Below are 18,501 nucleotides of genomic sequence, written 5' to 3'. Positions count from 1 at the left end.
TTAAAAAATTGAGGAGCTTATATTTATTAACAACAAAATGCTACTCAACACAACAGCATAACATCCTCCGCCTCCGAAAGAGAGGCCATCAAGCAGCAAGAAGGAGAGATTAAAAAAACACCCTCAGGCTGGAAGAAAAAAACACAAGGAAAGTTCCAGCAGGATGCCATTATATCAAGGCCGGGGAAGCTGCATCCTTCCAGACACCAAGTCCCATCATGTCTGACTGTGGGCCACACTGGCTGCTGGTGCTGCTGGGAGTTGGAATCTGGAACGCCGTTCAACTACAACTCCCATCATGCCTGACTGTGGGCCATCCTGGCTGCTGGAAGTTGGGAGTCCAGGAACATCTGGAGGACCACAGGTTCCCCTCATTTCATTTTCCTCTGTTTTGCCCCACCTTGCCTAAGCACTTAGGTGTCAAGTGGGAGTAGCCAATGTGGTGCCCTCCAGATGTCGCTGGACTCTTACTCCCATCATCCCTCACTGTTGGCCATGCTGGAGGGGACTGATGGGGGCTGAAGTTCAGGAACATCTGGGAGACACCATGTTGGCTACTCCTAGGGTAGAGGTCAACCCCAGGCGCCAAAGTCCCATCCGAGAGCTAGGTTAGGAGTCGTTCACCTCCTCCTCAAATAATTCAGATACCGTTGTCTTCTTGGGGAATGCCTTCTGGTCTTTGCTCACGGCATCAAAGTTCCCGAAAAGCCCAGCTCCAGAAATTTCAGGAAGGTGCAGAAAGCCTTGTACTCCGTCGCTTAACCCGTCCCTTTCTTGGGCTGGGATGTTCCTGGGAAAATAACCCTGGAAACAGACCTCTGGCTGGTTCTCTTCATCAACACACAGCAGCTGCCCTGAAGAGGGAACGGGAACCCCAGGTGGAGCCATGGTCTCCTCCTCCTTCCTCTGGGGTATGCAGTAAGTTTCCAACCTCACTGTGGCCTGCGAGGAATCTTGAAACGGGTTACAGTTGGACGGTTGGCTTCCCCCACTAGGGACAGGAGACTGGGGCAGAGCGGGGAGGTTCTTTTTCTTCTTCTTCCCAACAGGAATGGGGGGCGGCGGGGCAGCTGGTGGTGACAAGGGGCTGGCGGCCTCTGTGGACACTTGTATCTTGACGTTCTTGAAGTGCTGGCGCCGGGCGCCCACATCCCTGCGTGGCGGTCCATCCAATGGTAGGGTTGGAATGTCACGGGCTCCGGTGGGTTGTCCGCACACCAGCTCCGCACAGTTCTGCGACTGGGTGCTCCTCATGGGGTCAAGTGGGGGGTCCGTGTCCATGCTGGAAGGAGGCCCCGGTGGGGTTGGCCTGGTGAATTCCTTAGTGTTCAGGGAAGAGTTCCAGAATTCTGAGAGGAGAAAGGCAATCAAAGGTGTTGAGAATGTTCGTTGGGCACTCATAGGGTTGGAGCCAAGGTTAGTCGTACTCATGAGTAGACCCAATGGAGCTAATGGACATGGCTAACTTAGATTCATTAATTTCATTGGGTCTGCTCTGAGTAGGACGTAGCTGAATACATCACCCATAGCTCTTGCCTAGTGGTTATTATCTTTGAACAGCCCAGGAAAAACAAGATGGCGAATGCCTGGGGCATGGTTGCTAGGCAACCACGGGGAGGGATCTCCAGCCAACAATGCAGTTAGGAAGCAGCCTGATACTTGTGGGGCCCCATCTACACCAGACATTTAAAGCAGTATCATACCACTCTCAACAGTCAGGGCTTCCCCCAAAGAATCCTGGGAAGTGTAGTTTGTGAAGGGGTGCTCAGAGCTGTTAGGAGACCCCTCTTCCCTTTACAGGGCTACCAATTGCCAGGGTGGTTTAACCACGGCTGGCGCCAGAGGACGGCCACGTTGGGTCCTGGCCGAGGGCTCCTGGGTCCAAAGGGGGCCCTGAAGAGCCGCTCTTTAGGGTGGGTCGGTAGTGCTCCCTTCCATGATCTGCAGCAGTGACGCCTCCCAACCTTGACGTGGATCACGAGAGGGAGCTTCCAGGCACCTCCCCCTACTGCCGCCCAGGCCCACGACATCTGCCGGCATGCCCCACCTACCTCCCTTGATGTAAATGTTGGTGGCGCTGCGGGCACAAGTCTGCCATAAATCAAGATGGCAGCCAAGGTTTCCCTAAGGGGCTGATGGCCCTGCCGCCATCTTGGTTTATGTGCGTGCATAGCACGCATGCATGTCATCATCAACCAAGATGGTGGCGGAGGCATCAGCCCCTTAGGGAAGCCTCGGCTGCCATCTTGGTTGATGGCAGGCATGCGCACACAGCACGGGCAACATTCACCAAGGGAAAAGTAGGTAAGTGGAGCGTGCGTGCATGTGTCAGGGCCTGGGGCAGGCTGGTGCCCAAGGGCCCCAGATTTAACAATCCCATCCCTCTTCCCAGGGAACTCTGGGAATTGTAGCTTTGTGAGGTGAACAGGGGAATCCTACAAACTCCCAGCACCGTCACAAACTTCCAGGATTCTTTGGGAGAAGCTATGCTGTTTAAAGTGGTACGATTCTGCTTTAAATGTATAGTGCAGATGGGGAGTAAGACTGCTAGTTCTCTACCCCAGAATTGTCTACTCCAGGGACGGAGGTCAATGGGCTCAAGGGCTGGATGCGGCCTCCTAGGCCTCTCTATATGGCCTATGTGCCTTCCCCCAAGACCGTACACCTTCTCCCCATGCCACACCCTTCACTAGCCCTGTTTTGTACCCTCCTTGAGTTTCTTTTGCTGGCGGGAAATGTGCCCTTGAACTCTGATGACGCTTTTTGCTTGCTTGGTTGAAGCAGAGAGAGGGATGTGTGAGTGTATGTAGAGCGTAGGGATGGAAAGATCTGTCAATTTCGGTTCTCAGTTTCTCACTTTCCTAATGTTAAATTCAGTCCTCTACATTCCTGCAGCAATCTGTGAATTTTTTTTTTTTTTTAATCCTCATGAAAATTCTCCATCATATTAGTGCAAATTTCTCCAAATAAACACATTTTTGTAGGCAAAGGCACACATTTTGTAGGCAAAGGCAGAGTTTGGAAAAGTTACTTTTTTGAACTACAACTCCCATCAGCCCAATCCAGTGGCCATGCTGGCTGGGGCTGATGGGAGTTGTAGTTTAAAAAAAGTAACTTTTCCAAGCTCTGGAAGGTACACATTACTGAAAGCCATTTCTCATCATATCATGCTTTTTGCATGTTATCTTCACTCATATATTCATTTTTATGCACACTTTCCCCTAATATATGCATTTTTGTCAAGGTTGTTTAGTTGGCCAACTGCATCCCCAAATTCTAATAAGCGCGAATTTCGAAGGATGGCTGTTTTTCCGTTCTCATTGGGTTGGAAATTGCGAATTTGATAAGATTCTGCTTGAAATGAGAACTGAATCGAAATTCTCACCCTTCCCTAGCAGAAAGTAGGTTCTCTCCATTCAGTTCTCTCTATTTCTCAGGCTTGCATGAGAAATTTAATTCAGAAATCTCATTCAGTTCACATTTTAAGCCGTTATCGATCAAATTTTCACGAGGATTTTTTTAAAAAAACAAACCACAAATTGCCGCAGAAATGTGGAGAACTGAATTTGAGACTGGAAAAAATGAGAAACTGAGCGAACTGAAATGGACAGAGCTGTCCATCCCTAGCGGTGAGCGTGGCATGGAAGTGGATGTCGGGCTGGGTTGGTGCATAGTGGAGAGTTCTACCTCTGAGGTGGCATGGAGCCACTTACCAAGGCCCAAGTGTGCAATGGCCTCCAGCTGCTGGCAGGATGAGGCCTCCCAGATGGGCCGAGGAAGGCGCAGAGCGAGAGGGAGGATGTCCCTTAAGGGGGGGAGGCAGAAAGAGAAAAAATGTCAAAATTAAGCCAGAAGTATTATTATTATTATTATTATTAATATTATTATTATTAATTATGAGAGCCAGTGTGGTGTAGTGGTTAGGTGTTGGACTATGACCTGGGAGACCAGGGTTCGAATCCCCACACAGCCATGAAGCTCACTGGGTGACCTTGGGCCAGTCACTGCCTCTCAGCCTCAGAGGAAGGCAATGGGAAACCCCCTCTGAATACCGCTTACCATGAAAACCCTCTTCATAGGGTCGCCCATAAATCAGAATCGACTTGAAGGCAGTCCATTTCCATTTTCATAGATGGACAAAGAGTCTGACTTGATGGAAGGCTAGTGTGGTATAGTGGTTAAAGTGTTGGACTACGACCTGGGAGACCAGGGTTCGAATCCCCACACAGCCCTGAAGCTCCCTGGGTGACCTTGGGCCAGTCACTGCCTCTCAGCCTCACAGGAAGGCAATGGTAAACCCCCTCTGAATACCGCTTACCATGAAAACCCTCTTCATAGGGTCGCCCATAAATCAGAATCGACTTGAAGGCAGTCCATTTCCATTTGCATTATTAATTAGTCACTTTCCTTGCACAGCAACCCAAAGCAACTTACAACAGTAAGATTAAAATCAATTATGACCCACAAACCCAGGAAAACAGCAAAGACGACAACCTAAAAAAAGATCAGTACAAATAAAGACAGGTCTTGCAAGACCTGCCACATTAAAAGAGGCCATCGACACCTAAAGCCCTTCAAATTAAGGGCCAAAAGCCCGAGCGAAAAGGAATGTTTTTGCCTGGTGCCTATTATGATTACATATTTTACATACACTTGAAATGGAGCCGAGTATCAAAAACAGAAAGCAAAGTGTTCAAATCATGGTGTTTTTCTAAGTGGGAGGGAGATTGAAAAAAAGAAAACAGCATCTCGAGTCTTGCAGATAGGTGGACATAAAGTGTATTCCACTGAGTTACAGACAGAGTAAACCCACTGAAAATGGATGGACCGTAAGTGAATTATTATTATTATTATTTGTTATTTATTGAATGTATTAGTCGCCCATTTGGCTGGCTGTCCAGCCACTCTGGGTGACGTACAAAATAGGCATACAACATGTAGGCATTAAAAATCTGAAAACGATGAAGATAAAATCTAGCCCATCCCAAAAGCCTGCCTGAAGAGCCAGGTCTTCAAGGCCCTGCGGAAGCACGTCACAGAAGGGGCCTGGCGGAGATCATTTGGGAGGGAGTTCCACAGGGTGGGGGCCACAATTGAAAAAGCCCTCTCTCTAGTCCTCACCAGTTTGGCTGTTTTGACTGATGGGATGGAGAGAAGGTCTTTTGAGGCTGATCTTGTTGGGCAGCATCGCTGATGATGCTGGAGGCGCTCCTTTAGATAGACTGAGCCGAAACCGGCCCATTAATTTCAATAGGTCTGCTCGAAGCATGGCTAAGGTTGCATACACCCTAATGCTTTCTACATTGTCGTCTTCTTTTTAAAAATGCCACAGCATCCAACATAGGGTATGCTGTAAAAATCCCTAGATTTGGATCACATGCATTGACACACGGGAACCCAGGAGGGTTGCCTTATGCAGGTCCAGACCTCTGATCCATCTGGCTCAGTATTGTCTACACTGACTGGCAGTGGCTCTCTGCCTGTGTGAAGATGTCAGGAATTGCTGGCCGAAGGTTCCAGGTTCAAAATGCGTCCCCTACCACTGAGCTACTGCCCTTCCCTTAAAAATAAAGTAAGATTCCAGTCCTCATGGTTCCGGAGAAAGGGCTGATTTAAATAGGGATGTCAGAAGCTGTTTTCTACTGATGACTGGGTCCATCTAGCCCAGTATAGTCTATACCAAATATGTAGAACCTGTGACCTTCCAGATTTTTAATTTTTTCATTATTTCATGATTGCACTTATAGCCTGCCTTTCCTCCAGTGAGCTCAAGATGGCGTATATTTTCTCCCCCTCTCCATTTTATCCTCACAACAACCCTGTGAGGTAGGTTAAGCTGAGAAGCAGTGACTGGCCCAAGGTCACCCAGTGGGGATTTGAACCCTGGTCTCCCAGGTCACAGTCCAACACTCTAACCACTTCGCCACACTGGACTGCAACTCCCAACAACATCCAGAGGGCCAGAGGTTACCCCTCCCTGGTCTGCATTGACTGGTACCAACTCTTCAGGGTTTCAGGCAGGGGTCTTTTCAAACTATGCCTGGAGAGCTTCTGCCTGCAAAGCTTGCGCTCTACCACTGAACCATGGCCCTTTCCGCAAAGGCTGACATTTTTAAAACAAGAGATTGTCAGTTAGCCACACTGGAAAATGTGCTTGAAGATCTTCTCCCCTCACGTATAGGTGGATCTCAGTTGTAATCAAATCATCTTCTAAGGTGGGATGGGGGCTTAATGACTGTTTCCAAAGAGACAATGGGATTGTAGATGCCACATGACTGCCACTTACGGGGTCGTGCAGTAGGAAGCAATGAGATGGAGGAGGCTGGGAAAGGTCAAATCCGAGCCCTCTAGCGAGATGCCTAAAAAGAAAAAAAGACAAATGGCAAAAGGTGAACAAGTAGCCCCTAGACTAGAACCGGGATGAATTTCCTCCCAAACTTCTCCTTTGTGAAAATGCAGAATATTCTCAGGACATTTATTTGCTTAATATGCACCAAACATTTAAAAACCGTCTGCAACATCCTATGAGAATTGGGTTTTGCAATTTTGTTGTTGGCACCTGACAGCACTGAATAGCAAACATGCGACCTGGGTGCTAGAATGAGGCCGGAATGTCTGTATACAAACCGTGTACTGTCCTGGTTGCCTCACCACAAAAGGACTATTACAGAGCTGGAAAAGGTTCAGAAAATGATCATGGGGATGGAGCGACTCCCCTATGAGGAAAGGATGCAACATTTGGGGCTTTTGAGTAAGCGGGGACAGGACAGAAGTATATAACGTTACCCATGGCGTGGAGAAAGTGGACAGAGAAAAAGGTTTTCTCCCTCTTTCATTAGTCGAGAACTCGGGGCCATTCAATCAAGGTAAATGCTGGAAGATTCAGGAGAGACAGTCTCATCCTCTTTTAAGAGCATACGGGCTTCCCTTGGTGAATTCTAACTTTTATACTGTGTTTATGTATATCGTTGATGTATTTTGCTTTGTAAATTTATTTGATATGTTTTTTATTGTACCTTGCGTATTGTAAACCGCTTTGAGATCTTTTAGATAGTAAGCGGTCTATAAATGGAAATAATAATAATAATAATAATAATAATAACCCTGTTGGATCAAGCCAAAAGGCCCATCTAGTCCAGCATCCTGTTCTCACAGTGGCCAGCCAGGCGACCCCAGGAAGCCCCTAAACAGGACCTGAGTGTAACAGCAGCCCTCCCGGCTTGCGATTCCTAGCATCTGGCATTCAGTGACAGTGCAAGGAGAATATAGCCATTGTGGCTAGCAGCCTTTGGTAGCCTCATCCTCCGTGTATTTGCCTAACTCTCTTTAAAGCCATTCAAGTTGGTGGCCATACCTGCCTCTTGCGAAGGCGAATTCCAGAGTTTTAACTATGTGCTGTGTGAAGCCGGACTTTCTCTCGCCTACCCTGAATCGTTCAACATTCACCGTTGTCAGCTGTTGAGTTCTAGAGAGGGAGAACAACTTTTCTTTCTCTACGCTATGCATAATTTTATGTTGTCTCCTCCCTTTACTCACCTTTTCTGTAAACTAGAAAGCCTCAAGCGTTGTAACCTTTCCTCGTAGGTGGGAGAATTGCATGACTGAACACTTCCCCCATACATTAAAAAAATAAAGGGAAAATGCTCCCAGCACGGAGAAAGCCCAGGAGAGGCTAAAATCTTAGCTTCACCTGTTGAATTCCTCTGCATGCCACATAGCTGTTAAAAAGCACAGGAATCTCAGCTAAATTAAAAGATGGCCGCCCATTTTTTTCCTTTAGTTCCCCTTTCTTTCCTAATCCCCCCAAATGCAGGGCACACCACCTTTACCTGCACGCTCCTGGCATAAACGACAGGTTGTCACAAAAGCCGGCGATGAGTTGTCAGGGAGGCGTAAACAGAGGACTTGGCATTGCCGTGTATTTGATCTCCGCACCAGAAATGTCTGGGGGCAGGTGGAAGAAGGAAGAGAAGCAAGAAAGTAGGTTAGACAGAGTGAATCAAGGTGCAGGACAAGTGGCAGGAGACAGCAGCATCAAGAGGAAAAAAAAAAGAGGGAACCAAATGTTAACTTAAAAAAAGAGAGTTAACTTTTTAAAAGATGGAAACTGTGTAAAAATGTAGGATCTACGAAAACATGACCGAGTTTTGGTTACTCTTTGCAGGGAGGATGCTGAAGCTATAAAGTTCTTGCATCGGCAAAGGGGTTGGACTAGATGACCTCTGAGATCCCTTCTGATTCGATCATTCTATTCCTCCTCCTTTGCCTCTGGTGCCTGCAGGCCCCCTGGCTGAAACCAGTTCTCCTCCCTCCTCCTCCCATTTTTCCTTTTGTGTTATGCCTATTAGATTGTAAATTTGAGGGCAGGGGCTATCTACTGATTTTGCATTAAGCTGCTCTGGGAGCCTTTTTTGGCTAAAGGACGGGGTAAAAAATGCTCTAAATAAAAGCAAGATTTGAGAGCACTTTTGCAGCAGGTGTTGGGACTTAAGCTGCTCAGCACAATATCATTTCACATGCAGAGGAAGGGTGTTCACACATTACATTCAACGAGTGTACACAAACAGCTGAGCTGTACCCTCATAGTTATTCACATGCAGAGTCCAAAAAGCCTACAGTCTGATTCCTGGGTACATAATACTGTACAAATCAACCAGCGTAGACTCTTCCTTCCACACTAACGCATGTACATGAGTAGAGGCAGCAGGTGCCTGTGTTCAGTGTAATCATAGAGTTGGAAGGGGCCTATAAGGCCATCAAGTCCAACCCCCTGCTCAATGCAGGAACCCAAATTACTGCATAGCTTGGCAAGGCCCACTGACAGACAAACATAGGAAGCTGCCTTATACTGAGTCACACCACTGGTCCTTCCAGCTCAGTAATGTCTACTCTGACTGGCAGCAGGTTTTCAGGCAGAGCGTCTTTTTCCCAGCACAACTAAAAAATGCTGGGGATTGAACCTGAGGCCTTCTGTGTGTGAATCATGTGCTCGAACACTGAGCTACGGCCGTTTCCCTAAAAAAAAGTAAGATTCCAGACCTCAAGGTTCTGAATAAAGGAGCGGTTTAAATAGTAACAGAGGAAGCAGAGGCAGCTGCCTTCTACCAAGTCAAACCTGTGGTCCATCTAGCTCAGTATTGTCTACTCTGACTGGCAGTGGCTCTCCAGGATTTCAGGCAGGAACTCTCTCCCAGCCCAAACTGATGATGCCAGGGACTGAACCTGGGACCGTTTGCACTGAGCGCTGAGCTATGGCCCTTTCCCTTTCCCAAGATGGGAAGGACACGGAAGGGGAATCAGTGGCCACTTTGCACACACACCCTGCACCCCCATACTGAGGCTCAGGGTCTATCTGGAAGCCACATCCTTGGACACGTAGCAACCTGGCTTCAAATCCCAGTTTTTAGTTAACTTCACCTGCTAAATTTCAACCCATCACAGAGTATTTAAAGGCTTAGGAGCCCCATCAGAAAATGAGGTATCAACCCTATCTGAGAGGTGCCAGTTATGGTTACTCTGAGATAGGGCTGTCTGCTTTGCTATTTTCCCTTATGCCTAATAGCGGCATAGAAGTTAGAAATTCAACAGGTGAAGCTTCCCCTACCCACACACATTCCTATGCTGCAAGCTACTGAATTTCAGCCTGTCCTGTGGCTACTGAATGCAGAGGAGCCTCTGTTGAAGGGGGAAAAAGTTGCAGTCCTACCCAACAGGGCAGAAGAGCTACTCTGAGCATGCTCAGAAGCACCACTTTCATCACTCCTATGTTCTAAAGCTGAATTCTGGTGCTGTTGATAAAGCCCCGCGGTAAGCCTCACCCCTGGAGGTTCACGCTGTAAGATGTGGAGTGCCGTGGCTGAGTTGATGCCGAGCTGGAGCCAGACTGGCTGAGTGAGCCGCAGTCGTCCCACGAGGCTGATGTTCCGGGGAAAGGCCACCGTCTTGTGCCGGGGGTTGGCATAGGGCTCTGGATAGTCGTAGATTGGATTGCGGGTCATCCTGGGTTGTGAGAGGGAGCAAAAATCTACCCTGTAATTACAGCGTGAGGAACTGAAAGGGGCACGAACAACAGAGGCAGCCAAACAGATCTGCCCTCCTTCTTGTTATTGTACTTTATTGCATTTCTATCCTGGTCAGAAACTCATTATTATTTAGGGAATTGATGGGTATCTGCGAAAGACAACCTACTGTGCATATATGACAACTTACTGTGCATATACCTTCCTCTTTCAACAAGCCTTTTAAGTTGAGACCTATCCCAGTCTAAATCTGTGTTGGAATTGCTTTTTAATATCTTCTTAAACATTCTTTTTAAAAATGTTTTTAATCTTAGAAGATGTTTTGATAGCTTTTTTAAGTAACATTTTTGAAGATGTTTTGTTTTAATGTGTTTTAAAGTTTGTTTTTAGGATGTTTTAATGGTTTTAGTGTTTTTGTTTGCCCCCCTGGGCTCCTGCTGGGAGGAAGGGTGGGACAGAAATAATAATAATAATAAGAAGAAGAAGAAGAAGAAGAAGAAGAAGAAGAAGAAGAAGATGATGATGATGATGAAATGTGCATATGCAGTATGTCTGCATCGCTGGCGTGGGAGTTGAAGGAGTGGGAAGCCAGGCTGAACTGACTTCCTTGGCTAATTTTTCATCTCTCGTGCATGGGTTGGGAACACCCCCTCTCCCAGGCCACACCTTTCCACAGCCCACCTTTGCGCCCTCCTCAAGTGTTTTTGCCTGGCTAGGACATGTCCTTAGACTCTGATGACACCTCTTGCTTGCAGGGATGGAGGGCAGAGGGGGTGCATGTGTAAAAACTAGCCTTCTGTACAAAAGGTAAATGTTACATTTGTTGCTCCACCCACTTTTGCCTCTGGCCCCGCCCACCACTAGCATGTTCCCCCCCCCAAGATTGCCCAGGTGGGAACAGGAAATAAATAAATCCCACCAAGGTACGGGTGGGGAATCTCCAGGCCATGGGCTAATCTTGGGGTTCAAATTTGGCCCAAGAGGCCATTTCCCCCCAAACCACACCCACCTGCCCCACACCTGACGTTAAGTATGGAGCAGGTAGATGAGGCTGCCAATCCACAATCGGGAGCCCTTAAGTGCGCTCCCAATTCTGCATTGGCAAGAGAAAGTGGTAAAACTTTAAAAGCAAAGCAGTAAAACCGAGGTCTGCTGGACTGGCTGCACAAGAGAGTTCCCTGTGGGACCTCGGTTGTATAGCTGATGCCTGCAAAAAGGAGAACTGGACAGACTGAGTTAGGCTTGCATAGTGTGTTGTGCAGGAGTCCCCAAGTGCCAGACACCCAGCTGAAAAAGCATGATTTTTTGCTATGAAGATCACACTAGAACAGCGATTCCCAGGCTGTGGTCCACAGACCAACAGTGGCCCGCAAGCGTCATTCAAGTATATTTGTGGTCGAAGCCAGGAGAGGGCACATCCATTGCATTAAACCTACATATCAATTTTTAACTGCATTCCAATTGCCTCTTTTATTTATTATCTTGCATTAAAATCTGAATTATATGGAATACAATAAAACACAACATATAACAAATTAAAAAAGCCAGCTAGCGCAGTGCGTTACAATTGCTACAATAGGTAGAAAAAACATTACGGCTGTGTAGACCCCATACATTTAAAGCGCATGCTTCCCCAAATAATCCTGGAACTGTAGTTTGTCAAGGTGCTGGGAATTGTAGCTCTAGCACAAGACACAATCAGAGTTCGAGACTCCCAGCCAGGCAAAAATAGTCCAGAACTTGGGTGTAAAGTGTTAGATGGACAGATAGCCTGAGGGGGTCTAAGACAGCTCAATCCTATGTATTTTACGTTTATGCTATGCAAAAATCAAACAGGTAGATATAAAAGCAGCATGAATTGGGTTTCTATAGTGTAGCTCAGTGGTTCTGAAACTTTTTTTCCCTTATGGACCGTTTGAAAATTGCTAATGGTCTTGGCAAACCACTTAAACGATGCTTCTGCCTGTTGTAATGTGCTGTGTTAGATGTCGCATGGTTTTTAATTGCACATTTATGGCTTCTTTCGTTTCCTATACGGTATTACAATTTGCATTCCGCAGAATTCCGGTTGTAATACAGGAAAATGTAATGTGAGAAATACAATGAACATGAATACGTATTTAATGTGGACATGCAGTGGACCGCCCGAATGAAGCTTGCAGACCACTGGTGGTGCACGGACCATAGTTTGGGGTCCAATGGCGTAGTACATAGAGATGTGAAGGCTCAGGGGGAAAAACAGAAAAAAATGGGATTTCCCCCCCCCCAAAAAAAAAACCAGGGGGGAAGAATCAGGGTTTCCTGGGATTTTTACAGCTTTTTTCCAGGCCTTCACGTCTCTAGTAGAGCATCTCCAAACCAATTTAAAAACAAAACAAAAACCCAAGAGCCTTGCCAGAAGGGGGAAGGTTGCCACCTTCTGCAGAGACACAGCTGGAAAGAACATGAGCTGAACGAAGGGAGCCGTCTTCGAGCTGTTACAAAACACAGCGGGGGCGAGAGAGGAGAAAGTAAGTCAGGGTATGAATCAGCTCCATGGCATGAGACGCTGCAATTTGGAGAGCGAGAGGAGGAGCAGCCGCATCTCGTTAAGTGGATCACTTAGGGCCTGCAGAGAAACCCAGAGACGGAGGGAGGAAGAGGAAAAGCCCTGGGGATGGGCCTCATCCTGGTGGTGGTGGGTGGAGAGACTTAACCCCTTTGTCCTCCTGAGCCCCAACCCAAAACGAAGTTTTGAGCGCACCTAACGGGCATCTGCTTACCTTGGCTTAATCCTCTTTGGCTGTGCGCACACCCTACATTTAAAATGCATCCACCCACCCACAAAGGATCCTGGTCACTCAACTGTCTCCCCCACAGAGCTACAATTCCCAGCACCCTGACCAAGCTACAGTTCCCAGGATTCTTGGCAGAAGCCATGTGTTTTGAATGTACAGTGTGTAGCCAGCCTTCATTCCATGCGCCATCTCCCTCGACTCCTCCCCCCCCAAAAAAGTCCCAATTTAGACTACGAGGACCTTCAGGCAGGGACCTGCTTCTTGAATTGATTGATTGATTGATTGTCACCACCGCTGCCACACTGATAAAGGATCTAATATTTTCTAAGGGATTTCCAAATATTTGGAGGCGGGGATGGGAAGACAGTTCCCTGACCGCAGTCTCGCTGTCTGATAGGAACGGCAGAAAAGGAAAAAGGAAGGAGGAGGGAAAAGGAAAGCAAGCACAGGAACAGCAACTCCTTCACAGGGTGATGGCAGGGGCCTGGTTGACCTTCCCCCTAACTGTGATAGTCTTGCTTCTGGTATTCATTTAGGTCGTTTGGCAGCTCACTAACTTCAAAACAGCAACAATAAAATACACTGAAATGGCTGGTGGTGTTCTTTTAAAAAAGAAAATTAAAAAAGAATTAATGGGTAATGTAAAGAAGTTAGTCAAGTACCACATGGCAATTTATCCTCCCTTCATCCTCATATAATAATAAGGAATCATGGTCTGTTGTGAGCTGCAGCCCATAGAGGAGGGGTAGGGAAACCAGCAGGAGCCCATGTGGTCTCTCCATCCAGTCCATCCTATACTCTTCCTTGCTCCCCCCTCACTGAGAGTGCTGCATTTAGGTTTCAAAAGGCCTTCGGACTGAAGTCACACACATGCACACCCCTCGACATAATATTTTGGGGGAAACCAACCCCTGTTAAGATCCATCAGTTACAATGTCAATCCAGGACTGATTCGAATTCCTTCTCACTCAGCCATAAAGCTGACTTTGGGACAGCCACTCTGGCTGAATAGACAAAACCGGCCGAAAATGGATCAAAGCTGATTTGGGGGGTGGAAACGCATCCATGGAACGGCAGGACAGCTATGGATTGTGGCTAACGTCGTGTGTACACACCGCTTCCCAGGCCAGCGGTGGGAGGCACTGGATGTAAACGGGAGTGTGTACACACACCCTGTATCTCTCAGCCTAACCTGCCTCACAGGGTTGTCGGGAGGTTCAAGTAGGGAGGGGGCAGAACCATGTAAACCAGCCTGAGCTCCTTGGAGGAAAGGCGAGTTACACGTGCTAGATATAAAAGAAAGCCTATATCACAGGGTGGTCGTTATAAGAAAGAAGGAGAAAGGGCCACTCCAGAAAAGGGGGGGGGTTGAACTGGAGCAAACCAGCCGCCCTGCGGACAGGACAGGACGGCCTCCCCCATCCCAGCCTGACTCTTGACTTGCACAGCAGCACAGAAGGTAGGGCTGCGATGACATCAGTCACAGCAGGCCAAGGCTGTGGAGCGGAATCACATGCAAAGCTCATGTGAGAGGAAAGTGCTTTTATTTAAAAAAAGAGGAAGAGGTTCCCCCCCCTTCTTCCAAACATCACATGATTGGAGGGTTTTTTTTTGGAAGGGGGGAGAGAAGAAACACAGAAGAGATTCATGGAGGGGCGCTGTGTGTGTGTCTTTCAATCAGAGCCGAAAATAGGACCAAGGTCCTCTTTGCTACACTGTCCAGAGGTAGGCTGCATTCATACCGTACATTTATTCCACAATATCATTCCATTTTAAACAGGCATGGCTTCCCCCCAAGAATCCTGGGAACTGTCGTCTTTTAAAGGGTGCTGAGAGTTGTTAGGCGACCTTCCCCACACAGAGCTATAACTTTCAGAATTATCTGGCAAGAGAGATGACTGTTAAACCACTCTGGGAATTGTAGCTCTGTGAGGGGAATAAGGGTACTCCGAACAACTCTCAGCACCCTTTAAAAAACTACAGTTCCCAGGATTCTTTGGGGGAAGCTATGCCTGTTTAAAGTAGAATAACAGTGAAATAAATGTAAATAGCCAACGAGGTGCCCTCCAGACGTTGCTGGACTCCAACTCCCATCAGCCCCAGCCAGCATGGCCAATGGTCAGAGATGATGGGGGTGGTGTAGTCCAGCAACACCCGGAGGGCACCTCATTGGTTATCCCTGCATTTGTCAGTGCCCCCCCATTGAGCTTAGAAGTCCAGGCTCCAAGCCTCCCACCCTTCATCGCTAAAGAGAACCAGCGGGGTGTAGTGGTGTGAGTGGCAGACTGGGGCCAGGGAGACTACGGTTCAAATCCCTGCTTGGCCATGAACTCACTAGAGTGACTTTGGGGCCAGTGACTGTCTCTCAGCCTAACCTACCTCACAGGGTTGCTGTGCAGATATAATCAGGTGGGGTAGAACCATGTTTGTATGCTTCTTCAGGTGGGCTATAAGTGCATCTAAATGCAGTGATAAATAAATAAAGAACAGCAAACTCATTTCCTTTTTGAGAACCCAGGAATCCTGGTGCCCAAGGAGCATCTACTATCATTCCTGCAAGATGACCCCAATCCCCTACTGAGAACTTGGAAAGCCTAACTGGGCCGCTGCTGGGAGGAAGGGTGGGATACAAATTAAATAATAAATAAATACATAAATAAATAACTATGGTTTGCATCCAGCTCAGTTCCGAGCAGATCCCTGGAAATCAACAGCCACAACTAACTTAAGTCCATTGATTTTAACAGGTCTACTCTTAGGACTATGCCGACATGACTCCCACTGAGTTCTGTGGTGGAGCTTGCCCCCTAGTTATGTGGATATGGGATCAGAGCCAGATGGGCGTCTAGAGTATCAAGACTAGGATGGGGAAGAAAATGGAAAAGGACTGCCTTCAAGTCCATCCCGACTTATGGCAACCCTATGAAGAGGGTTTTCATGGTAAGCGGTATTCAGAGGGGGTTTACCATTGCCTTCCTCTGACGATGAGTGGCAGTGACTGGCCCCAGGTCACCCAGTGAGCTTCATGGCTGTGTGGGGATTTGAACCCTGGTCTCCCAGGTCGTAGTCCAACACCTTAACCACTACACCAAATCCCCACTGAGCCTCATAGCGCCCACTAAATGACCTTGGGCCAGTCACTACCTCTTTCAGCCTCACCTACCTCACAGGGCTGTTGTGAGGATACAATGGGAAGGGTGGGAAAGCCATATTCCAACTAAGCCATGAAACTCACTGGGTAACCTTGAGCCAGGCACTGCCTCTCCGCCTAACCTATCTCACAGGATTGTTCTGGGGATTAATTGAGGACTTAATCCCCAGAGCAACCCTGTCTTGAGCTCCCTGGAGAAAAAGGTGGGATATAAATGCAATAAATTATTATTATTATTATTATTATTATTATTATGAAGAAGAAGAAGAAGAAGAAGAAGAAGAAGAAGAAGAAGAAGAAGAAGAAGCCAGCTTGAGTTCCTTGGAAGAAAGGCAGGATATAAAAATAAAATAAAATAAAATGAAGCTCGCCCAAGACCCAGCAACTCTTTGGCACCACGTAATCCAGAGTGACTCTCTCTCTCTCTCTCTCTCTCTCATATTCTCTGGTGCCAGATGTATTAGGCAACTTGTGACCCCATCCCTCCAGCCCAAGGGTGGGAGAATCTTGTGGCCCTTCTCCCCAAGTCACTGGACTCCAACTCGCTGGACTCCAACTCCCTGACCATGGTCCTGCTGGCCGGGGCCAATGGGAACTGGAGTCCAGCAACATCTGGAGGGCCAAAAGGCCCCACCATGGAGGAGTACAAAGGGATGCTTTCGCATCCAAAGCTGGCCAATGACTCCAGGAGGCCTCTCTTGGCTTCCAGTTCCTGCCGCCGGGCCAGCACATCCCCGGCAGTAACATCCCTACACACGCACCCCTAGCAACAGGGCTACAGGTCCGGACTTCACATCCCTAGGTCAGTTTAGCTGTAACCTTTAGCCCGCACTGCCCTCGCCAAAGGCAGGAGTTCACAGGGCAGGGCACGCCGCAAACAAGGAAATGGACTGGGGTGTCTTTTGAAAAAAGGAACCATTGGCATCAGCCCCCAGCAATCACGTTTGGCCAGCAGAGCAGGGAAGGGAGCTCCTCTCCACTGTCCAAGCCCCCCGCCTCCAGCAGGCCCCCAAGGAAGCCCCCATCGCCTCGACCCCGCCGCTCACCTCTCCTCTCTCCAGCGACTCTGCAGCGCGCTTGTTGCTGCCAGCGCGCTCCTGTGCCATGTGGTTTCCCTTCCCAGCTGCCTGGAGGCGCCTCGGCTGAGATCCAGCGGCAGGGCGAGGCTTGGGCGAGCGGCACCGGGGGGGGGGGATGAGCACCTGCCTCAAAACTCTTCCTTCCGCGGGCGTCACCGCAGGGCTGTCCCCGCTGCCCGAAGAACGCTCGTGGCTTTTTTTTAGCGAAACAAAAATATGCCCAAGAGCAGCCCGTTGTCATGGAAAAGGGGAAGCCAGCGCCGAGGGAGGAAGGGAGTCTCTGAGCAAGGGCAGAGTGCTCTCACTTTGCGACCTTCTCTGTCCCGGCTTCCGCCAACCTGGCTCCCTCCAGATGTTCCGGACTACAACTCCCAGCGGGCCCAGCCTGTATGGGAGTTGTAGTCCGAAATATCTGGAGGGCACCAGGCTGGCAAAGGGCGCTCTGCTAAGTGTCGTTGTTTAGAAGGGAAGGTTTGCAGTTCGGAAACTGCAGACGGGGAAGAACTCAGCAGTCAGATTGCTGACCCGCGCAAGATGCTCTGAGCATATCATACTTAGCTTAACTCTGGCCTACTAATTAGTCTGAGTACACATCATAAAGTTAAAGCAAATTTAAAGCACGTTTCCTTTACCACCAGCTGTAGTTTGTTAAGGGTGCTGAGACCTGTAGCTGTGTGAGGGTTAAACTACAGTTCCCAGGATGGGCTGTGTTGGCTGGGGCTGATGGGAGTCGTAGTCCAAAAATATCTGGCACCAGGTTGGCAATGGCTCTTCTCTATATATTATTGTTTAGAGAGGAAGATTTACTAGGAATTCAACTCCCTGTTTGCTACGCCACATGGTTGTCGCTGAGCCCTGGAACAGAAAAGCAGTCCACAGGGTTCAGCTCCAAATAATAATAATAATAATAATAATGATGATGATGATGATGATAAATTAGCAGCAGCAATAACTTTCCAGTGCAAAACTGGAATTGAATATCATGTGCTACATTGAGAGTTTAGTTTAAAATTTTTATTTTCATTTATTTCTCATTACATTTGTATCCCGCCCTTCCTCTCAAAGGGAGCCCAGGGCGGCAAACAACAGCGACAAAACACTCAAAAACATCTTTAAAAAACCCAAAAAACGTAAAAGCAAAGGAATGTTGACATCGGCACAGCTTTTCCTCCACTAGGGAAATCATCACCAGGATACTAGGGTTCGATCCCTGATGCCTTCCAAGTAGGCCTGGGTAAAAGTACTGTCTGAAACCATGACTGCTGCCAGTCAGTGAAAACACTGATAGATGCACTGCCATGGTTTAAATCAGCCCTTTATTCAGAACCGTGAGTGGAATCTTATGTAATTTTTAGGGGAAGGACAACGGAAGAGCGGTAGGGTGCACACAAAAGATCTCTCGTTCAATCTCTGGCATCACCAAGGAGGGCATGTCTGAAATCCTGATGAGCCCCTGCCAGTCAGTGTACGCAAAA

The 18,501-nt window shown here is 48.0% G+C and overlaps 1 protein-coding gene across 1 annotated transcript; it reads right to left on the bottom strand.

Annotated features, from left to right (window-relative positions):
- On the bottom strand, nt 1-17,478 carry RIN1 (Ras and Rab interactor 1). Its single transcript, XM_061606334.1, has 6 exons — nt 16,994-17,478; nt 9,819-9,999; nt 7,830-7,944; nt 6,287-6,359; nt 3,714-3,805; nt 1-1,349 (listed from the first exon to the last, which is right to left on the bottom strand). The coding sequence occupies exons 2-6, from the start codon at nt 9,996-9,998 to the stop codon at nt 610-612; spliced, it is 1,200 nt and encodes a 399-aa protein (XP_061462318.1). The 5' UTR covers nt 9,999; nt 16,994-17,478; the 3' UTR covers nt 1-609.
- Nucleotides 17,479-18,501: the final 1,023 nt, after the last annotated feature.

This window comes from Rhineura floridana, chromosome 22 (assembly GCF_030035675.1).
Source record: "Rhineura floridana isolate rRhiFlo1 chromosome 22, rRhiFlo1.hap2, whole genome shotgun sequence".
Lineage (NCBI taxonomy): Eukaryota > Metazoa > Chordata > Lepidosauria > Squamata > Rhineuridae > Rhineura > Rhineura floridana.
The sequence above is the reverse complement of the archived record's forward strand: the minus strand, read 5'-3'. Positions and strand labels throughout refer to the sequence as shown.

Excerpts from the sequence above, each read along its gene's own strand:
- RIN1 (XM_061606334.1), bottom strand. The coding sequence starts at position 9,998 with ATGACCCGCAATCCAATCTACGACTATCCAGAGCCCTATGCCAACCCC. Across the intron at positions 6,360-7,829 it reads TTTATGCCAGGAGCGTGCAG|GCATCTCGCTAGAGGGCTCG; the intron begins GTAAAGGTGGTG and ends TTTTCTTTTTAG. Across the intron at positions 3,806-6,286 it reads GCTTCCTACTGCACGACCCC|GGACATCCTCCCTCTCGCTC; the intron begins GTAAGTGGCAGT and ends CCCCCCCTTAAG.